This window comes from Lolium perenne, chromosome 1 (assembly GCF_019359855.2).
Source record: "Lolium perenne isolate Kyuss_39 chromosome 1, Kyuss_2.0, whole genome shotgun sequence".
In the NCBI taxonomy this organism is placed as follows: Eukaryota; Viridiplantae; Streptophyta; class Magnoliopsida; order Poales; family Poaceae; genus Lolium; species Lolium perenne.
Genome location: NC_067244.2, coordinates 72,381,590 through 72,403,801, shown reverse-complemented (window position 1 = coordinate 72,403,801; position 22,212 = coordinate 72,381,590). Strand labels below are relative to the sequence as shown.

The following is a 22,212-nucleotide window of genomic DNA, read 5'->3' as shown; positions in this document are numbered from 1 at the left end:
AAGAAGAAGAAAAAACAAAAGATCCTACTATGGTGATATCAAATTATTGTAGCTGCAACACAAACCACTACCAAGACAACACCCAGAGTTCAAATTCTATGTAACCTCTCTAGGAAGGAAACGTGGCAACTGTCGCCCGATCATAGATCTTAGTTTTCACTCTAGAGAAGGTTTGCGCTCTCAAAGCAATGCCTTCAACAATAACATTGTCTTACACAACCAATTTTAGGATAGACCTTGGATTTTATTTGAAAGAGATGACTATGTACTCCTCCTGTGTTGCATATCTCTCTTGTCAATGTCGCAACTGCAAGTCAACAAACACCAATCAAAGTCCTCATCACCTTGAAGACTCACTCTACCATTACTAGATCTCAGACCTCAGCGAAAATCGACATGTTCCATGATGGCAACAGACAACGAAGCTCCGTGTCACTCCCTCTCCTGAAGCCACACGGCTACAAATATGGGTGCACACGACCGAATATCATCCGATCTAGCAATCTACAGGCCACGGGCGGCACTGGAGATCGCCGACGGAGCCTTTCGAAACTCGCCACTTGCTAGATCATTGAGGGATGACATCAAGCAGAACACCTTCTTGACACGAGAAGAACCCAATGACCACCTCTTTTATTAGGCAGATCGGCAAGCCCCACACCGTCGTCTGCTCCCAACAGCAGATCGGAAATCTCAGTGGGCACCACCATCACCACCCGCACCATGCGGAGATGAAGGGCTGAGCCGCGCCAAGTCCCCCGAGCCAGGCAATGTGCCAGCCTTGCGGCCACGGCCTTTGATCAGTGGCATCCTTTCATTCTAGAGAAGATCCACGCTCTCAAAGCAATACTTTCAATAAGATCATTGTCAGACACAATAATGTATTTAAACAGTCCTACCCAAGCAGGTTTCTCCTCGTTTAATAACATGTCATTACGTGTTATCACGTCATAGCAGAGACATCCCACGCAGGAGCAAAAAACCAGATTTACCAGCCTGGATGACTTCTTCCAGAGACCAGAGATCTAACGGCCAATACTACACTGTGGAAAGCCTTGAACGGGAGGGAAGGCAGTAGTAATAAATTCTCTCGGCCACGCACAAACACACAGAAGACAGAAGCATACGAGCATAGAACACTTCGCTACTGCCCTCCTCCTTCCCCCACCTCCTTGCCTTCCCTTTGATCCGGCCAATGGACCTCGACTCCTCCGACGGCCATGCGTGGCTGCTCGACGCCCTGGCCTCCTCGCCCCTATTCTCGGCCACGTCCCCGCCGCCGTGGCCGTTCGGAGACCAGCATTCCTCGTCACAGATGGATGCGGCTACGGCCGCCCCGGACGAAGCCCCGAGCACGCGCTCCGGTGAGCTCCATCTTGTACCTAACCAGTAATTTTCTTGTTCGTTTCCTTACTTTGCCGTGCTGTACGGGGGCGATTAGCGCAAGGTTGTTCTGATCGCGACGCGCGCGCGTTCTTTAATTTCTGCGAAAACTTCATCGTCGTGGGTTGGTTCCTACAAGGCAAAGCCTTTTCTCGTTGACTTTGCGTGCCGTGGTGTGGCTAGCTTTCGAACTTTTCTATGCGCTCGAGGTCTCAGTCAAATTGGTGCGTTGCAAATTGGATTCCACTACGAGGCATCATGGAGGCCTTACTTAATTTAAAGCTGCCAGGTTAGCCACTATATTATATACTGTATATGGTGGGTTACGTCGGCGCATTGTTGTCTGCACTAGAACGTGCGTGTCTTTTCTTTGTTACCAAGTGGTACATGTATTATAGTAGGATAATCCTCGATGAAGTGCATTTCTGCATTTGGTTGCTTGAACTGAAGGCCTCAATGACCTTTTACTTCAGCATAGAAAATGTGTTGAAAACATGCCACAGAAAATTCAGATCCAAACTAAATAATCTAAAGTTTTAAATAGCGCGCTATCTCTTCGCTATAGCATATTAACAAGACTCCCGCTAAAGATAAGCACTTTTAGCGCTAAATAGATTCTCTCGCTACTAGCTCACTAAATCGCACCGCTAAATAGGGCTGAAAAATAGCGTTATATCTCCTGCTAAGACCAAATATTTTAACATTTAAATTTAAAAATTAAATCTACTAATGTATGCATTTATGCACTACTTTTATTACTAAATCATCATAATTATTGAGTACAACTTTTGAATCATTGAATTTCTTGTCATATTTATAGATGATATGAATGTTTGATGCATAATGTTTTTTAGAAGTTTTCTTGTTTTATAAAAAACGCTAAATGACTTAGCTTCGCTATAGCTTCCTTCGCGCCTAAAAAATATCGCCGCTAAGAAGCATAGCTCGCTATTCAAAACATTGAAATAATCCACAACTGAAGATACTAAATGGACAAATTCACTTATTTTATCTTTTTTTATCAAATCATAGATCAAATTTGAATATGAAATTTTGTGGCATGATAGGTAATACTGTCCCTATATAATTGTTTGTATCTGAAATTTTCATGGCCTATAGTGAGTTTCCACATCCCCCCAGGTCTAAAGAACCTTCAATTTTAGTAGTAGGACAACAATTTAAGGATTATTTCTCTATGTTCTGAACCATCACATTCACAAAGAAAGATTGAGCATCCGAGAATAATATCCCCTTACACGAGAAATCATATTAAAACTCGGAACGAGAGTGGACTTTCAGAGAAGGTGCTTGGTGAGCACCCTTATCCAGACCGTCTATACTGCATCAAGATCAGTGCAAGTTCTTTTTGTTCCCCTCCCAAACAATTTCTTATTTTTGTATCTCTCACACCACACATTGTTTGAACTCGAAAATTTGCAGATCACTTAAACATAACAATTGGAATTTTGGATTTTTTTGGATTTTTTATGTCATTATCTATATATGTATTTCAAGAATTAAAATTTAAATTTGCACACAAAAATTCCGAACTATTTTTCCTCCATTATATTTTTTATTTTTGAGTGACCTGCAAAAAATCAAATCGAAATATTACATAATTTGGAAGATACAAAAAAGACAAAATGGAACTTTTCCCTAAAACTCGTGGTACCAAGCAAACATAAACTTATTCATTATGAGCAGTTTTTTGCGACGAATATGGGCAATGCGTGTTTATATTTGTTATAAATATGAGGACGATGGTGTTGAACTTATTTTTTCCGGATTTAGCCTGGATTTATTTATAGTATCCTTCTATCTTGGCCATCGAACTCAACACCCTTTGATCTAAGGATCTCTAGAGTTTGCCAAAACCTTCCTTTTCTCGTCATGAGTCCATAGGATCAAATCACAATCATATCCATGTCACACTTAGATAATGCAGAGCTCCTGTCCTTATCCCCGAGCAGGGGCAGAGGTAGGAAAATTCATCAGGAGACCACATCAAAAGAGGCAACTATAAGAAGGGCCAAAGAATGAAAAGACACAAACTTTTAGCTTAAAAAACTAGGGAACAAAGAAAAAAAATCTACATGTTAGGGGGGTCGCCCCCCTGTTGAACTGTGTGCTAGGCGATTGGTGCTTCGGCACTGTTCTTGGAAAGTGGTGCTCAAATCTCAGTTTCTAGGCTAAAAACTCTAGGTCGGACCTTCATTGGCTGTACGTGGCAATGGTGGTTCTCTAGATGTTTACTTGTTGAAGGCATTGTCTGGAGATTGGACCTTCTCCATGGTGAAAACCCATGATCTGGTGGTTAGACCTTCATGGAGTCGTCACTTTGGAGAACCTTTCTCGAAGTCTAGGTGTTGCCACTGGTGGTGGTGTGTTCATGCTGTTCTGACTCTCTGATCGCTTAGGCAGGATCTTTTTCCTTTTTATATTTGTATTTGTATATGTTCATCCTTGTAGACTATCTCTTACGTTATATGTTGCAGAGGTTAGGTGTATTTGGTTATAATATATTCCATTTATCTAAAAAAAGGAAAAACCTCATGCTTACGTAACTTTTGATTGTTACTTTATTATTTCTTACACCATTTATCACATGGAGCATTGTCTATCATGAATAAATTCATCTTTAAGAACATAAGACCCCAGGTGTCCGTAAAAGTTTAAGGAGGGGTTGGATCTTGTTAAACATATAGCCAAGAGAAACGGAAAGTGTCTTTGGCTCCCAAGACCCAGTGATCTCTTCATTTTTTAAAAGTTGCAACTCGTATTTATAAGTTTTTGAAAAATTCTGAAAAATATCTGGACATAGTTAATGATGTAAGCATGAAAAATTTCAATGCGAAATTCTTTGTATTCTAGGCTACAAAAAATGACAAAAATCTGATAAGTTATTGGCTACATCCGGATATTTGTTTCAATGTTCTTTTGAAACTCCTAAATGTGTTTGTCGAATTGTTGGCGTCCGAAACCCACCGGCGAGCTACGGCTGGCAACACGAAGAGCCGGGAACAACCTAGGGCTGCGGCTGGCCCTGGTCCCTCCGAGCGACGGCCCGCAAAGCTCCTGGCGCGCACGTCCCGATGCTGGTGCAAGGGCGTGCCACCTGATCTATACCTGATCAGGAAGGTGATGGATTTGCTTCGCTTAGTTTCCTGCATGGCATACACGTAAACATTAAATACGAGCCTCGATCGGCTCTCAGGTTATCCCGTGAATCGGCTCAAGGAGCCGATCCACCCATGGTTCGTATGAGGTCTACGATCACATGGTGGTCCTGCTTGATCGATATATAGCTAAAACGACCTACGACGATCTAGGGTTTTCACCACATAATCGGAACATCCTACTCGTGATTGAGCCTGGCAGCCACGCACGGTGATAATAAACCGACCCTAGACAAGGCCTAAAAACCAACACGAAGTTGATCCCCGGAACATCTTGTCTAGGACTAGCAAACTACACCCTACGTGCTACTGGATCCTTCAACCCGTTTGCAAGGCCTAACTATGCAGATATTAAACTAATCCTTGACGAACAAGGAGCGATCATAACGGATCGGATCTACTAGATAATGATCAAGCAAGGTGCCGCCCTTACACCTAAGAAAGGTGTAAGGGCGGCTAGACATCTAAGGGTTGCATGAACGAAAGCATGTGATACGATGAAAACAATGCTAACCCTAACACATCTATGATAACTACGTTGCTCGCCATCAAAAAGGCTTCAGCACGAGCAACGCATGGATAACGAATAAATGTATACTGCCTAGATCGCAAGATGCGATCTAGGCAGCATGATGCTTACCCGGAAGAAACCCTCGAAACAAGGGGTCGCCGATGCGCCAAGATTGGTTTGTGATGAACGTGATTGTTGTTTTTCTCAATAACCCTAGATACATATTTATAGTCCGTAGACTTTCTAACGCGGGAATAATCCCAACCGTGCACGAGCCAAACTCTAACTAACCGACACGTATCCTACTATATTTACAGATACAAAGGCAAACTGCCCAAACTTCGTGTACAAGGCCGGTTCACGTATTTCTTCCATGTATATTCTTCAAGCCCAATCTTGATCGCGGCCCACCTCTGATCCGGTCAAATCCTGGTGATAACACATGCCCCTCTGGCTTTGGAATTGATAATTCCAAAATCACTCTGCTTTTTCTTCGTCGGGTCATGTCGTGGCAGAGCAAAACCGTCGCAGTATCCTTCATCATAATGCCTCGCCTTCTCAACTTCTCCGCGTGATTTGACCGTTATTTTTTTTTTCTTTGGGCACCACCTCCTCGGAAACTGCTGTGGCATTGAATCTCCACTATATCCCCTTTATTTAACCGCGCCGAACAGTTCGCCTCTTCATCCCCTTGCTCTGTTCTGGCCATCGGCACCCAAAAATTCCCCATCTCCCGTAGCCATGTCTTCCTCTTCTTCCTCCTCCGCCTCGTCGGATCTTTCTTCCCAGACCTTCTCCTCTTCGTCCTCCTCCAGCTCGTCGGTATTCTCCGATTCTTCCTCATCTCGTGAGCCGACGCCGGAGTGGGGCTCGCTGGTGGCGCACGACATCCTCGCCGCATCGGAGTGGGACAAGGAGGACCACGAGCCCTACGTCTGGTCTGAGGACGACAAGTCCTTGACCAGCAGCGACGACGACCTTCAGTTCCTCGCCAACGGGGAGCTGGAAGCGACGAGCGAGGATGACTCGTTCTCCTGGGACGGCTACTCTTCCTCCGAAGAGGAGGAAGAAGAAGACGACGACGACTCCCTCGAGGACTATCCGCCGGCGAAGCGCTTCCGCGCCGGATCGGATGATGACGACGACGACGACGAGGAGGAGGAGGAGGCTCCCATAGAGGGCTATGGGAGCAGCGACGAGGAGCTCGCCGGCAGCAGCGCCGACGAGAGCTCCGACGACGAGGGCAGCGACGGCCCGTAGAGTAGGGTCTACTAGTATAGGTCTAGTAGTAGCAGATTGGCCAATAGGCCCTTCTTTTGTTCTTCCTCCCCTGAGCAATCGGCTCTTCCCTTGTAAGAAACCTCCTTTATTAATGAAGAAATATTCCCCAATTAATTTTGCTTTTTTGTCGATCTTGCCGATTGTCAAACGAAGTCGACGCACAAAGAACCGATGGCAGGGCATCGGCTTATGCCATAAACATGCTCTAAGGCCATAAAAGTTGCCTGTTCACACGGTCAACAGATCCAATTCGTGTCCACGCCATCTCCCGGTTTCAAACGCACAGATTCAGCAAAATCCACGGGAAAATTACCTCAGATGCCATCAATTCTGGCATGAAATCGATCTGTTAACCTGCTCAATTTTCCTTTTGAGCCCGTTCTTCTAGAGTCGATGGCTACGCATCGGCTTTTTCATTATTCTGAAGTCGATGTCTATGCATCGGCTGTACTGATATCCATATTTCTCAAGTCGATGTCTGCGCATCGACTATGAGTAAAAAAAAATTTTACTGGCCGATTTCATGAATCGGCCCCCAAATTTCACCGCTCGTCCTCCCACATGCTTGGGAAATATTTCTTGAGATGTTGGCCGTTGACAGCTACTGGGAACTTAGCGCCGTCCAGTTGCTCCAGCATGTATGCATTACCCTTCAATGCCTGGACGACTTTATATGGACCGTGCCAATTAGTAGACCATTTACCATACGCTTTATCCTTGGTTCCTAATGGCAACACAGCTTCCCATACTAGATCACCAACTTGGAACTCCTTTGGTCTCACCTTCTTATTGTATGCACGAGCTACCCTAGCTTTATTCTCTTTAATCTTTTCCAACGACCAAACTCTAAGTTCCGTTGCATCCTCAATAGTGTCACTCATCAAAGCTGCATATTCTTCAGATGTTAGATCATTCTGAAACGTGACACGTCTTGATCCAGCCGTAATTTCCCAAGGCAATACGGCTTCCTCCCATAGACGAGCTGGTAAGGCGAAGTCTTTATGGCTCCATGGCATGACATGCGGTAGGCCCACAAAGCTTCTGACAGTGTTTCATGCCAAACCCTAGGGTTCTCGTCAATCTTCCTCTTGATCAGCTTGATCAGGCTCTGATTAGACGCTTCAGCTTGCCCGTCGGCTTGAGCATAGTATGGAGATGATCGGATCAGCTTAATCCCCATGTCATCGCAGAATTTTCTGAATTCTTTAGAAATAAAGACCGAACCTCCATCGGTCGTGATTGTTTGGGGAATCCCGAACCTATGAATGACGTGTTCTTTGACAAATTTGATAACATCTCTGATTTTACCTTCTTCATAGGGACGGCCTCCACCCATTTGGTGAAGTAATCTGTAATGGCCAGGATCCACTCGTGGCCTTTGCTCGACGCAGGATGGATTTTGCCGATCATATCCATGCCCCAACCTCGGAATGGCCAAGGCTTGATGATGGGATTCATTGCTGATGCGGGTACCATCTGAATCTTCCCGAACATCTGACACGCTTGGCATCCCTTGTAGTACTTGAATCAATCTTCAAGCATAGTGGGCCAATAAAACCCTGATCGCCTAATCAGCCACTTCATCTTATGAGCCGATTGGTGAGTTCCACATGCGCCTTCGTGCACCTCATGTAAGAGCCGATTAGACTCAGTTGGTCCCAGGCACTTGAGTAGTAACCCTTCCAACGTCCTGTAGAACATGTCATCTCCTATAAGGACATATTTCATAGCTTTGTATCTTATCCGTTTAGGTGCCCCCCGAGCCGAATCCTTCAAGTAATTGAAGATATCGGCTCTCCAGTCATCCTGTTCCAGGAACTGCACCTGAACTTCTGACCCGTCTGGTATGTCCTTGTACCCTGACGCCATTTGCGCGAGATCATTGGCATCTGTATTCTGAGATCCTGACTTTTCAGGCCGATCTCAATTCCTCGTTCATGAACAAGAAAACCTAGGAACTGACCGGCCGTCACACCAAAGGCACACTTCTTTGGATTCATTCTGAGTCCGAACTTCCGAGTTCGGTCTAGGATGCGCCGCAAATCATCCAAGTGTCCTTCCATGGAGACAGACTTGACCACCACGTCATCGATGTAGATTTCCACCAACTTGCCGATCAGATCATGAAAAATATAATTCATGGCTCGTTGGTACGTTGCACCGGCATTCTTCAAACCAAAGGTCATGACCACATATTCGAACAAGCCCACTGATCCTGGTACTCGGAATGCAGTCTTGTGTATGTCTTCTGGAGCCATGAAGATTTGGTTGTAGCCGGCATTGCCATCCATGAAGCTTAACACCTTGTGACCAGCAGCTGCATTGATCAATGTTTCAGCATACCTGCATGCATACCTGCATGGCCTGATGAACCCGGCGGCCAACATTTTCTCGATCTCTTTCTTGACTTCTTCCAGGATTTCGGCCTTCATTTGGCGTGCTCGTTGTTGGAACGGCCGAAATCCCTTCTTGAGCGGGAGCCGATGCTCAATGATGCTCCTGTCTAACCCAGGCATCTCTGTGTAATCCCATGCAAAGCAATCTGGGTACTCTTTTAACAGAGCTATCATCTGGCTCCTGAGCTGTGGATCTAACTTTTTGCTGATGAAAGTTGGTCGTGGCTTATACCCAGGACCAATGTCGACTTCTTCCAGCTCATCAGCCGATGTAAACCCATACCCTAGTTTTCCGTCACCTGTTAGATCGACGCTGAACACAGGCAAAACGCATGGCAAGGATAATGTGGGCCGATTGCTGGAATCGGCCCCCAACTTGATTGCATTGCTCAAGAGAGGTTTACATCTTGTTCGTGCTTCACTATGACTACGTGACATGCTTGAGACAAGATCATTACTTTTTATTTTTTGGGGCCGATCACAAGGATCGGCCTTCCCATGTACGTTCATAGACTTTGCTCTTGTTACACGGTCAGGCCAGTGGATAAGACCAGCCTCACCCCGTTTTTTGACACGTCGATGTACTCGCAGTCGTCCAAAGTGATGCCTGAGAGTGGCTCTTGGCCTTCCGTCTCCCAAACGTTCATGCCAGCCGTTGAAATCTCGGCTGTATCGTCTGCATGGACAACTTCTACTTCATCTCCATCCCACTGTATTAGGCATTGGTGCATCGTAGATGGAATGCAACAGTTGGCGTGGATCCAATCTCTCCCTAGCAGGACAGCGTAAGTGCTCTTGCTATCGACAATGAAGAATGTCGTAGGGATGGTTTTCCTCCCTACGGTCAGATCCACATTCAGAACACCTTGTGCATCAGACGCTTGGCCGTTGAAATCTCTCAGTGTAACGTTGGTCTTGATCAGATCCGAGCTAGAGCGTCCCAACCGACGTAGCATGGAGTATGGCATGATGTTGACTGCCGCTCCGGTGTCCACCAAAGATCCTATTGACGAGCTGCCCATTGATATAACCTCGCAAGTACAGGGGCCTTCAGGTGTCCGTAGCTTCTTTCACGTGGCTTCTCAAAGATAACCGGCCGTGGGCCGCAGATCAAGTTGTGCCACGTGCGCTGTCTAATCCTGGAGCACAAAACTCCGCTGGAAGGATGAACACCATGTTTGTACTAGCCGATGTCTCATCATCGGCTTTCCTTTGCTTGGGGCGCCACTCCATCTTTTGTGGTCGACCCTCTTCGTCCAGGGTTCGTTGAATTTTCGCGGCCAAATCAGGCCGCGCCTTCCTTAGCGTGTGCAGGTATAACCTTTCGGCTTCCTCCAAGCCACGCAGTCGCTGAACCCTGCGCTTTTGGGAATGGCTGAGTCCATCAGGGCACCACCTTGGCCGGTGGTACTTGTCCTCTTCTTCTTCGTAGTCATCTTCTAACTCCTCGAGGTCTTCTTCCCGAGAGGACTCAGTTTGCTTGTTCCTAGATGGGAGAGGCCCTAGACGTTTGAACACTGACACGTCTGTTGCACCCTTCTTCTTCTGTCTACATTCTGGGCAGTTGCCGATTGTAGGCAATCGGCTCATTCCTGAATCCCAGCAGTGCTTGAAGAAAGGACAGTCCCAGCGCTTGTCCACGTCGTCTTGTTCTCTTGACCTTTCCTTGGCACGGCGCTCGTATCTCTCCTCATCGCGATCATGCCGACGATGTCTCCTGGCGTCCCTGGTAGCTAGACGATCCCTCTCATCGTCGCTGTTGTACCGCCGGCGCTGGTCGTACTGACTTACATATTTGTTGAGGAGATGATCAGAGAGAGGTCGTTGATATCGCACATTCTTCACTTCTCCCTCAGTGATGTAGCGTTTGCCATCGTGCCGGAGCCGATCGCGTGGAACGGCTTCCTCCTTGTCCTTGCTACGAGAGCGGCTGCCCTCGCCTTTGTCCTTACCAGAGTGGTGCCCAGGCTCAACCATGTTAATGCTTAACGAGAAACCTGGTTGGCACCCCTCAGGGTAAGCGTATTCCACCGTGTTAACGGCGGGGAAGGGGTGCGTGTCGACTTTCATGGCGTACTGGTTGAAAATTAGACGTCCTTGTTCTATCGCCATTTGGATCTGCTGACGCCACACCCTGCAGTCGTTGGTGGTATGGGAGAACGTGTTATGCCATTTGCAGTACGGCTTTCCGTTCAGCTCCTGTACCGTGGGGATTTTGAGGCCTTCGGGTAACCAAATTTGCTTCTCCTTAAGTAAGAGGTCGAAAATTTGCTCAGCTTTAGTTACGTCAAAATCAAACCCTCTAGGCGGACCTTGTGGCTTAACCCACTTGCAGGACACGGGAGTTGCCCCCCGAGTCCATTCAGCCACTGCTACCTCTTGATCTCCCGCAGACCCTTCATCGTCCTCTGTCTCAACCAGGACTACTGCACGCTTGAATTTGTCCTGGTACATCTCTGGGTGGCGCTGTTCATATAACGACAGTTTCTGAACCATGTGTGCCAGTGAAGGGTAGTCTGCTTGGGAAGCTATATCCTTGATAGGTGATGCGAGACCCACCACCGCCAACTCAACCGCTTCCTTTTCAGTCAAACGAGCCGAATAGCATCGGTTCCTAACGGCCCTGAAGCGCTGGATGTATTCTGACACTGTTTCTCCGCGCTTCTGACGTACTTGTGCTAGATCGGCAATGCCAGCCTCGGAAGCTTCTGAGTGATACTGCATGTGGAATTGTTCCTCCAACTGCTTCCAAGTCCGGATCGAATCTGGTGGCAGTGATGTGTACCACCCAAAAGCCGATCCTGTGAGGGACTGTGCGAAGAACCTCACGCGTAGTGCATCTGCAGCTGAGATCGTGCCCAGCTGCGCCAAAATATCGGCTTACATGCTCGATAGAGCTGGAGCCATCTGACCCACTAAACTTGGAGAATTCAGGGAGCCGATATTTGGGTGGTAGTGGGATCAAATCGTAGTCGTTGGGGTACGGCTTGGAATAGCCGATTGCCCTCCTTTTCGGCACCATGCCGAACTGGTCTCTCAAGATCGTGCTGATCTGATCCGCGATGCTAGCTGCAGGAGTGGAGCTCTGAAGATTCGTTGGCGTGGCATACTTAGCTAACCACGCTTGCTTCTCAAGATCTGAGCTAGCTACAGGAGTTGAGCTCGGGAGGTTCGTCGGAGTGGCATACTTAGCTAGCCACGTCTGCTTCTCAAGATCTGATCCAGAGGCTCCTCCTGTTGTTCCGGAAGTCCCTGCTGTTGCAGCCTGGTTCGTGAGTGCCCGATTCTTCGCCTGGCACGTATGTGCACGTGTATCCGTGAGGGATCTCCTTAGGCGCCTCGTACAAGAACTGGTAGTCGCTAGGATCGCCACCGATTTTGTAAACAACGAATGCCGGTGTACTCGGCACCTCTGGTGCTGCCAGCGCGAACGGCAGCGGTGGTCGGCTCTGGAGTGGTAGCTCTCCTTGGTGAGTCCCTAGAGTAGGCCCTGACGGAGAGTACTGATGCCTCAAGATTTCATGGAGCACCCGAAGGGCGACACGCTCCAAAGTGTTCACCAGGCTCTCGGAGTGGCGGTGTAGCGAATGAGCTACCATGAAATTGATCTCCTGACGCAAGGACCTGGTGCGTTCTTCTGAAGGGGTGGACAGGTCCACTCCATCGAGCGCGCCTTCAGGTGTGAACCCTCTCCACCTGATGCCGTGTGAGCGGGTCCTGTGGAAAGAGCCGATGAGGTCGGCTTCGAGGATAGCTTTGACATCGTCATACTTCTTCTTGAGCTCCTCGGGCAGATCCTCGTACGTGACTGGAGTACCTTCCGCCATCTCAGATGTAGATGGCGATGCAGTTGATGTCGAAGACTGTCCCACCGGGCGTGCCAGAATGTGTTGGCGTCCGAAACCCACCGGCGAGCTACGGCTGGCAACACGAAGAGCCGGGAACAACCTAGGGCTGCGGCTGGCCCTGGTCCCTCCGAGCGACGGCCCGCAAAGCTCCTGGCGCGCACGTCCCGATCTTTGGTGCAGGGCGTGCCACCTGATCTATACCGATCGGGAAGGTGATGGATTTGCTTCGCTTAGTTTCCTGCATGGCATACACGTAAACATTAAATACGAGCCTCGATCGGCTCTCAGGTTATCCCGTGAATCGGCTCAAGGAGCCGATCCACCCATGGTTCGTATGAGGTCTACGATCACATGGTGGTCCTGCTTGATCGATATATAGCTAAAACGACCTACGACGATCTAGGGTTTTCACCATATAATCGGAACATCCTACTCGTGATTGAGCCTGGCAGCCACGCACGGTGATAATAAACCGACCCTAGACAAGGCCTAAAAACCAACACGAAGTTGATCCCCGGAACATCTTGTCTAGGGCTAGCAAACTACACCCTACGTGCTACTGGATCCTTCAACCCGTTTGCAAGGCCTAACTATGCAGATATTAACCTAATCCTTGACGAACAAGGAGCGATCATAACGGATCGGATCTACTAGATAATGATCAAGCAAGGTGCCGCCCTTACACCTAAGAAAGGTGTAAGGGCGGCTAGACGTCTAAGGGTTGCATGAACGAAAGCATGTGATACGATGAAAACAATGCTAACCCTAACACATCTATGATAACTACGTTGCTCGCCATCAAAAAGGCTTCAGCACGAGCAACGCATGGATAACGAATAAACGTATACTGCCTAGATCGCAAGATGCGATCTAGGCAGCATGATGCTTACCCGGAAGAAACCCTCGAAACAAGGGGTCGGCGATGCGCCAAGATTGGTTTGTGATGAACGTGATTGTTGTTTTTCTCAATAACCCTAGATACATATTTATAGTCCGTAGACTTTCTAACGTGGGAATAATCCCAACCGTGCACGAGCCAAACTCTAACTAACCGACACGTATCCTACTATATTTACAGATACAAAGGCAAACTGCCCAAACTTCGTGTACAAGGCCGGTTCACGTATTTCTTCCATGTATATTCTTCAAGCCCAATCTTGATCGCGGCCCACCTCTGATCCGGTCAAATCCTGGTGATAACACGAATTTTTTAAAACAACAAGATCACTGGCGCCCGGGAGCAAAAAATCTTCTCTCCAAGAGAAAGTCCTATTTTTTTTTGCCTTTGATGACTGGGTAGGGCCCTTTATGTAACCACCATATTGTACCCTGCAAATATTATGTGTGAGTGAAAAATGTTGTAGGATGTTTTTATACTGTTACCCCTAAAGAGGAAAGTTACAAAGCTCTGTTGTATTCTTTTGTGTAGAGAAATCTGGATCAGCTGGTACGAAAGTAAAGAACATCAGTGGAAAATTCCAGGTTCATGTTTCCCTGGATGACGATTTTTCAGATAGCTCTTATTTCTTGAAGGAAAGGCTTACACTAGCTCTCAGGTACTTCAAGAACTCCACTGATCAGCATATGTTAGTTCAAGTTTGGGCACCCACCAAGAACGGAGATCGGTATATGCTGACTACTTCAGGACAGCCCTTTGTGCTTGACCAACAGAGCATCAGACTTCTCCAGTACAGGGCTGTGTCCATGGGATATGCGTTCCCTGTAGATGGGGATAATGTCCATGAGTTGGGGCTACCAGGACGGGTATACAGGCAGCGAATACCTGAGTGGACACCAGATGTGCAGTATTATAGCAGTGCTGAGTATCGGCGGCTTAACCATGCCATAAATAACAACGTTCATGGTACTGTTGCCTTGCCTGTGTTTCATCCCTCTGTGCAGTCATGTGTTGCTGTTGTTGAACTTATAATGACATCCAAGAAGGTCAACTATGCAAGCGAGGTCGATAAAGTCTGCAAAGCTCTTGAGGTGGGTTTGCTTTAGCCTTGTACAAACTTATATCTATATAAATTGACATCATAGATGTTATGTAAATACATTTAGGACATCATAGATGTTAAAAATACAGCCTGTAATGATGGCTGGACTGTGGTATAATATTCTCCACAAGTTTCTATTGTGTTACGTTGTGGTTAAAAGAATAATGCTATTTGCAGGCAGTGAATCTTAAAAGCACCGATATCGTGGAACATCCATACTTCCAGGTAATTCACCAAATAACTGCCATTTGAATGATATATTCCCATGTTTTATTATGACAGTAATTATTTAAAGGTTTGTTCAGATATGTAATGAAGGCCGCCACAGTGTTCTGGTAGAGATACTGGAAATCTTGACTGTAGTCTGTGAAGAGTTGAAACTGCCCATAGGTCAAACTTGGGTGCCTTGCAAACATCAGAGTTTACTGTCACATGGTGGCGGGGTGAAGAAGAGTTGCTCGAGCTTCGATGGAAGTTGTATGGAAGATGTATGCATCTCAACCAGTGATGTTGCCTTTCACGTTACTGATGCTTGCATATGGGGCTTCAGAGATGCCTGTGTAGCTCACCACCTACAGAAGGGGCAAGGAGTTCCTGGAAAGGCATTCATCTCACGCAGACCATGTTTTTCGAAAGATGTCAGTAGATTCTCCAAGATGGAGTATCCTCTTGTACACTATGCTCGCATGTTTGGATTAGCTGGCTGTTTCTCGATATGCTTGCAGAGTGCTTATACTGGTGATGATGATTATATATTAGAATTTTTCCTGCCACCTGATTGCAGAGAAGATAATGAACAGAAGGCTCTTATGGAGTCCATCATGGTTCTGTTGAGACAGCATCTTCGTAGTTTACAGGTAGCCAGTGATAAAAGCTCGGATGAAGCTTATGTTCAAGTTGATGCTGTTACTCTAATTCATACTGAAGAAACGAAGAATACATTCCATACATTACTTGAGAGTGATATGCATGGAGGAATCGATGAGTCCGATAACACAAATGATAAAGTTTCAACAGTGTCTAATAAACATCTGTTATCTGGTAATTACTCTAAATGGAATGACAACCCAGTGGCAGAACCAAGTGGCAGCGGGACCTGCAATTCTTCATTGCTTTACAAAAAGAAAAATTCAGAACGAAGAAGAGGCAAACCAGAAAAGACATTCAGTTTAGAGGTCATCCAACAGTATTTTTCTGGAAGCTTGAAAAGTGCAGCCAAAAGTCTTGGAGGTACGCACACTTTGAATTTCTGTAATACATGACATATTGATTACTGCTTAACAGCTTAAATCTCTGATGGTCACCAAGTGGTCTATTCCATGCCAGCGTTCAAGATCATAAAGTTCAAATTTTCTGTCCTATCTTTGAGAGATCATAGATGAAGATGTCATAATGCTTAAAATTTTTTGAGTAATAAAGCGCTCTTTATCGAAAAAAGATGAAGATGTCATGTGCAGACCTGTCATTGTTCCCTTGAATGTGCTCTGCCACTACCGCTGCTATTCTGAAAGGCGCATTTTGGAGTGGTTGAGCTAGCCGTTGTATTATCAGTTTTCAGTATCCCTGCAATCCGAGGTTGTAGTAACATGTTAGGTAGGTTGGATTATAACACACAAGTGTTTGGTATTAGGTTTCATGCACCAAAAATTAGCAAAATTTAGCTCTTATGGAGCCAAACATGAAAGTGGGTGTTGAAGTATATGTGGATTATTTTTTTTCCATCAGTTCAGATTTTTTATTTTAATGGTGCATTAAACTTAACATGGTAACAGAGAATATGTCTTTGGTTCAAGTCTAGCATTTCAGAATTTAGAGTGAAAATTGATTGCCCTCTTTCTGTCTACGTTTAGGCCTTATCGAGCCATATCTATAAATGTGGATTCTCCAACCTTGTCCATCAGTTTGGACTTTTGGTTCTACTAGCTGGTGCATCAAACTTTATGGTATCAGATCGGAGGTCTTGGGCTCAAGTCTCATCTTTCACAATTTAGATTAAAAATAATGCTTGCCCTCTTTATGTCCACGTTTAGGGCTTGTCGAGCCACACGAGAGGGGGTGTTGTTGGTCCATTCCAAGCAATCAGTCATCAAATAAAACCGGTGAACATGATAAGTTCTAATCTTTGTTGATTTAGGGTATGTGTTACAACTTACAATTAGGCTCAATAGTTGGTGGTTTTTACAAAGACTCAAAAGCTGGGTTTTCTTGTTACTCTAACCCCAATAAGTGGGTGTTTTTGTAATTTACTTTTCCTATTTACCCATATCACATGGTAACACTGTATCAACCATTTATTTTGTGAGCCCTATTTTCTTTTCTTGTTTTTTTGCGGGAAAGATCCAAATCTATTACATGAGTTCACAAGAAGTACACAACACCCCAAACATAATAAAAATTACATCGAGGTCCTTGGACTACTGCTGCCAAAGCGAGCTGTCGACGTGCCATTGTCGCCGCTCCCTTACCGTAGCCGGCCTGATGTTGTTGATGACAGTCGGGAAGTCTTCGTGCATGTGCCCCCAAGGACCAGCGCCCCAGAGCCGAAGTCATCACCATTAAACCCTTGAATTGATCCAAATCTTCTAACACCAAACCTATAACAAACGTAGACTGGACGAGATCCACCACTCCAGGGAAGCGGCGACCAAGCGAATCCCCGCCCTCCTCAACGCCGCCGGTGAGATCGCCGGTGACGAGGTGGACTGGGAGGCGGGTATACCTTATTCTTGTCTCGCATAATGCCGCCATAGCCACCATAACAACGACGCCGGTCGACCAAACTCTAACTTTAGGACCCTTCTACAGCGAGCCCTATTTTCGTCCATTTCATGATTAATCTAACTAACTGAGTTTATCATGTATAATGTATACCATGACACTAACAGCCAGCAATAGGGTCTTCCTCTTGAATATGCTTAACTGAATTGTTTCTCCTTTTGACAGTATGTCCTACAACTTTGAAGCGCATTTGCAGGCAACATGGGATTTCCAACTGGCCATCGCGACAAATTGGCAAGGTTAACCGGTCGATTTCAAGATTACAGAAGGTAATTGAGGCTGCTCAAGGGTCAGAGAGTGCATTTAATGTCATCGCACCTCCTGTTCCTGTTCCTGTAAATCTTTCGGATATAGAGAAAGCAACACAAAATGGAACTGCTGAACCTTACAATAATTATGGTGAAGAAAACAGAGGTCCATTCTCACAGAATTTGCAACAAAATGGTTGCAACCTAAGCGCACCCATCTCATCGCAGACCTTTTTAGCTAATAATTGTACCCAGATTGAAGAAGATAAATCAACTAACTCGAGAAGCTCATCTGGTCAACATAGCACGCATTCGCATACTTCAGAAGGGTCGTTCCGAGGAAGCCTGGGAAACAGGGCATCAGTTTGCAAGACATTCATAGGGCCACAGCAGAACTTGTTCAATCCGGAAGTACCATTTGAAGAGCAAGACCAGCTGCTTTCTAGGATGCTCCTTAAAGATTCTGTCAGACCGACTGTTATCTCTTCAGGTAGGATCGTGACAGTGAAGGCGCGTTACAATGAAGACATTCTAAGGTTTCGCTTCCCGTGTTCTGGGAGTGTTAGCGCCTTGAAAGATGAGGTGGCCAAAAGGATACCAATTGATGTTGGTAATTTCGTCATCAAATATCTGGATGACGATCACGAGTGGGTTAATCTGACATGCGATGCAGACTTAGAAGAGTGCATGGAGATCTACCAGTTATCAGGTACCAATGTTATGAGACTATTGGTCGCAGACACTGCCGTCGTTTTCGGGAGTTCTTGTGGAAGCACTGCTTAATTCTACGCTTAGATATGGCAGTATATATTCTTCAGCGAATTCTTCATGAGGGTGCCCTGTTAGTCTGCTGTCAATGCTATATTTGGCTGCTTCGTTTTTTGGCTACAGTATCTAATTCTATTTTTTTGTATAGACATTTCTCTAATGGCCAGCGGTGCTGCCAATCAAATTTGTGAGTCCCTGGTCGTAGATATCAAACATTTTTGACATTTTGATGTTTTATGGGGACAATTCAGTTTTAGTAGAAAGCATGCATCGGTTGAATGCTGAAATTTGTTGGCCAAGAGAGACTGGGTGCCTCACCCTTCTTCTGTTCCGGAAAGCACTCAGGGGCTCCTCCCCCTTAGAGCATCTAGCGGAGCCTGTAAAAACGCAAACTGATTTAGTGGAGTTTAGTTAATCGAACTCGTGTTACGGATCGTAAAATGGCTGGCGCAGAACAGAGACCGTAAACCAAAACTGTAAAACAGAGCGGCTTTCGAACCTGTAAAGATAGGGTTTATCAAAGACTTTGCATATGATCAAAGAAATGACACAGTCAAATGCAAACAATTCATGCATAATTCATAGTGTAGACATCAAATGATACAATCATAGAAAATAGTTCATAGTTCAGCATCTCCTCTCACCGCCGGCATCAAACCAAGGTTGGCCCGCCGTGACCATCATTGCCACCACCTCCATCAGTCACCGAGCCACCACCACTTGCCTCTTGACGAGCTAGTCTTCGTCTCTCCATGATCTCCGCCGAGGCCTCCTTCCACCACTCCAGTTGTTACTCATTCATGTCCTTGGTGTTCATCATCATGATCTCCCTCTCTTCGGCCAATAGTTGTTTCATTGCTTTGGCCTTCTTCACATTGATCCTCATCTCCTCCAACTTGGCCTTGATCATTGCTTCCTCTCGTTTGGCTTCAACCTTGGCAAGACTCACCTCCTTCTTCCTCTTGATGATGACAAGTTTGGTCTCCAAAGTCTTGGCCGTTATCACCTTCTTGGACTTCATCATTTGATCAAACTTATCCCTCAACAATGCAGCCTCCCCCTCGAGCTTGAGCCTCTCCTAGGCCTTCTTGTTTCCCTCCGGCTTGTCAACGTTCGCGGTGGCTTCCGGCGGCGGCGGCGGTGTAGGCGGGGAGGGGACGGGAGGCGGTGCGCCACGGCTCGTCGCTGCCTTCACTTTCATCCTTTTGGGCCCTGGATTCTTCAGCCTCACGCGGGATGCATTCGGCTTCGTTGCGACCGCCGGGACGTCAGCGATGGCTGCCGCGGCACCGGCTTGCAGGACCACATGCGTTCCCGCGCGCCGCCGCTTCACCACGCTCGTCGACGACACCGTGGTAGCTACGTTCGCGGGGGTCACAGGGGTTGTCGGGATGGTTGGTGGAGCGGCGGAAGCTACGGCGACCGCGGGAGAGGGTGGCGGCGCCTGCGAGCTTGCAACGGCTGTCGGTGGCATCGATTCGAGACTCACGGTGGAGAAATCGGATGACGGCGGCGCAGAGGAAGGTGAGGGTGCGCAAATCGACGGCAGCGGCGGTTGGAAGGAGCTGAAACTTCACTCGCGTGCAAACTAGGGATTGTGTTCGGGCTGTGTTCGGTTCCCATCGGCCCCTACAAATACAGGCCAAGTATAGGTGTCGGTCTCAGCTTGAATTTTTTTTCAGTTTGGCCTGGTTTACGGTTACTGATCGGCGCTATTTTTCAGCCCGAACCCGTAAACTGGCGGTTATTTTTCGGTTTTGAGCCTTTTACGGGCTCTACTAGAGATGCTCTTAAGCCTTTCATTTTCCCATTCAAAAAATAAATGGAAATGTGTTAGCGAAATCACTTGAATGAGTGAATGATCATGCTCTAGGATCACACAACAGACACCACATATATAATTAAAAAACTAGAATGGAAACACCCAAATACATTTTTGAAAGGGAAAAGAGTCACCTAACTGCTTTTGTTGGCCAAAAGTAAACCGGTAGTTCAGCATCAATTCCACAAGAAACAACCAATGCTGGACAATTTTCTCACATTGCCCAACTATCATGGTACGGAGATGTTGACATCAAGAGAGACGGAGGATGTTTTAACATGGCGACAAGTTGAGTTAATTTTGCTTAGTTGCTTACCAACAAACCAGCTGCCCACACAAATCGTTAGTCCTACTCTTCCACTTAGCTGAACAACCAAAACTGCTCCACGAAACCTGACTACTTATTTGACGGCATATGTCACCACCAAAGCATCTGAGATCTTGTGAACTCTCTCCCTGATTACCACTGATACTGGGTAGGCTAGCAAGGGACCATACAAACCTTGCCCATTACGCTCCAAGCCCCATTATGGCCAAGGTGCACCGGCTCATCTCCGTCGTGCTTAGGGTCGCCGCCGCTGCCGCTGCGGCAGCCGCGGCGATAATCATGGTGACCAGCCACGAGACCACCAGCTTGTTCGGCTTGGAATTGGAGGCCAAGTACTCCCACATCCCGTCGTTTATGTAAGTACCTATACTCCAGAATCCAGATATGCAGTTGCGAGATGTTAATAGCTGCAATTGCCTACTACTTTGTGGTAACTGCATTGTGTAATTTCGCAGCTTCTTTGTGGTGGCATTCGCCGTGGCGTGCGTCTACAGCCTGCTCGTGGTCCTCGTGCCGCCGGGGAGCGCCGCCTCCAGATTGGTGGTCATGACCGACGTGGTAACTTAACTAATTAACACAGCTAAGCTAATCGATGCAGAAAGATCAAGGTTGCTTGATTGGGTTCATAACAATGCTCCCTTCCAATGCATGCGTGCAGCTAATGGGGATGGTGCTGACCGGCGCCGTCGCGGCCTCGGGAGCCATAGCGGAGGTCGGGAGGAACGGCAATTCGCACGCCGGGTGGCTGCCCATCTGCGACCAGGTGCACGGCTACTGCACACACGTCATGGGAGCTCTCATCTCCGGCTTCGTCGCGCTCATCCTCTACTTCCTCATCATCATGTACTCGCTGCACGTAGTCGCTGATCCCATGTGTCCATGCCATTAGATGATCCTCGCGGTTGTTTGTTTGCCACTTGTTGCCGGTCTCCAATCTTTACTACGGAGTAATTATAATTTTGATGTTGGCGGAGTCTAGATCTATTCCGATCATCTTCTTCTCCAGTTAAGTACGACGATTTGAAAGGAAAGTGAGCCAACATGTTTGCTTACAAGAAACATTTCTCCAGAAAAATATTTTGACAGGAAATCTGTTGTTTTTTCCTTAAATACAATCCGGCCGTGTAAATTTAGACAAATGTAATAGAACACGGTCGTGTAAATCTGGCCATTATATGAGCCTCTTTAAACTTTCTGAGATATGTTGAAGTGTATCTACCTACATTATGAAAAGACGCGGTCACGCGGCTACCCAGCGGCGTTGCACCTATCTTACGGTGCGCCAGGCTCCACGCGGCGTTGCAGCGATGGAGTTCGAGTAGCGTTTCATGGGTTTACTAGAAATTTTCTTAGTTCTGTGGTTTTAAAATTTCCCAAAACCTTCAGCAACCCTTTAGGATTATGTTTTGGATTATAATCAGTTATTTTTATTTTGCAGCCAAATAACTGAGTTATAAAAACACTCTGTTTTTAAGTTAATTTTTTTGCTGACCAGGCTAATCTATGTGTGAAATGCGGCGCTTGTCATGATCTCGAGTGCACACCTTACCGAAGCATAAACTACTATCAGCAATTTGTAATTCACAGCGTAACTCCTAAAATACATGTTTAAGTCTTCTGTCTGAATAAAGAATAAACATACTTTTTGTGCAGGGAGCAAGCAAACATATTTT

General features: G+C 46.5%; 2 protein-coding genes across 3 annotated transcripts; both read left to right on the top strand.

The window, feature by feature from the left end:
• Nucleotides 1–1,131: 1,131 nt before the first annotated feature.
• On the top strand, nucleotides 1,132–18,634 carry LOC127297124 (protein NLP3). 2 transcript variants are annotated; one of them, XM_051327404.2, is made up of 6 exons: nucleotides 1,334–1,364; nucleotides 14,025–14,077; nucleotides 14,152–14,584; nucleotides 14,773–14,820; nucleotides 14,901–15,825; nucleotides 17,539–18,634. In XM_051327404.2, exons 3-6 carry the CDS (start codon nucleotides 14,180–14,182, stop codon nucleotides 18,402–18,404), a joined length of 2,244 nt encoding a protein of 747 aa, XP_051183364.1. In that variant the 5' UTR covers nucleotides 1,334–1,364; nucleotides 14,025–14,077; nucleotides 14,152–14,179; the 3' UTR covers nucleotides 18,405–18,634. The 2 variants fall into 2 exon arrangements, with proteins under 2 accessions (XP_051183358.1, XP_051183364.1); XM_051327398.2 differs by having other exon boundaries at nucleotides 1,132–1,364; nucleotides 14,025–14,584.
• Nucleotides 18,635–20,627: 1,993 nt separating this feature from the next.
• LOC127297115 (CASP-like protein 1C1) lies at nucleotides 20,628–21,741 on the top strand. Its single transcript, XM_051327390.2, has 3 exons — nucleotides 20,628–20,895; nucleotides 20,995–21,097; nucleotides 21,198–21,741. Exons 1-3 carry the CDS (start codon nucleotides 20,741–20,743, stop codon nucleotides 21,426–21,428), a joined length of 489 nt encoding a protein of 162 aa, XP_051183350.1. The 5' UTR covers nucleotides 20,628–20,740; the 3' UTR covers nucleotides 21,429–21,741.
• The last annotated feature ends 471 nt before the right edge of the window (nucleotides 21,742–22,212 follow it).

What these genes read in the sequence shown, in the direction of transcription:
- LOC127297115 (XM_051327390.2), top strand. Translation starts at nt 20,741, where the DNA reads ATGGCCAAGGTGCACCGGCTCATCTCCGTCGTGCTTAGGGTCGCCGCC. An exon ending in TCCCACATCCCGTCGTTTAT is followed by an intron (nt 20,896 to 20,994) that starts GTAAGTACCTAT and finishes GTAATTTCGCAG; the next exon opens with CTTCTTTGTGGTGGCATTCG. An exon ending in TGGTGGTCATGACCGACGTG is followed by an intron (nt 21,098 to 21,197) that starts GTAACTTAACTA and finishes GCATGCGTGCAG; the next exon opens with CTAATGGGGATGGTGCTGAC.
- LOC127297124 (XM_051327398.2), top strand. Translation starts at nt 1,196, where the DNA reads ATGGACCTCGACTCCTCCGACGGCCATGCGTGGCTGCTCGACGCCCTG. An exon ending in AGCCCCGAGCACGCGCTCCG is followed by an intron (nt 1,365 to 14,024) that starts GTGAGCTCCATC and finishes TCTTTTGTGTAG; the next exon opens with AGAAATCTGGATCAGCTGGT. An exon ending in AAGTCTGCAAAGCTCTTGAG is followed by an intron (nt 14,585 to 14,772) that starts GTGGGTTTGCTT and finishes TGCTATTTGCAG; the next exon opens with GCAGTGAATCTTAAAAGCAC.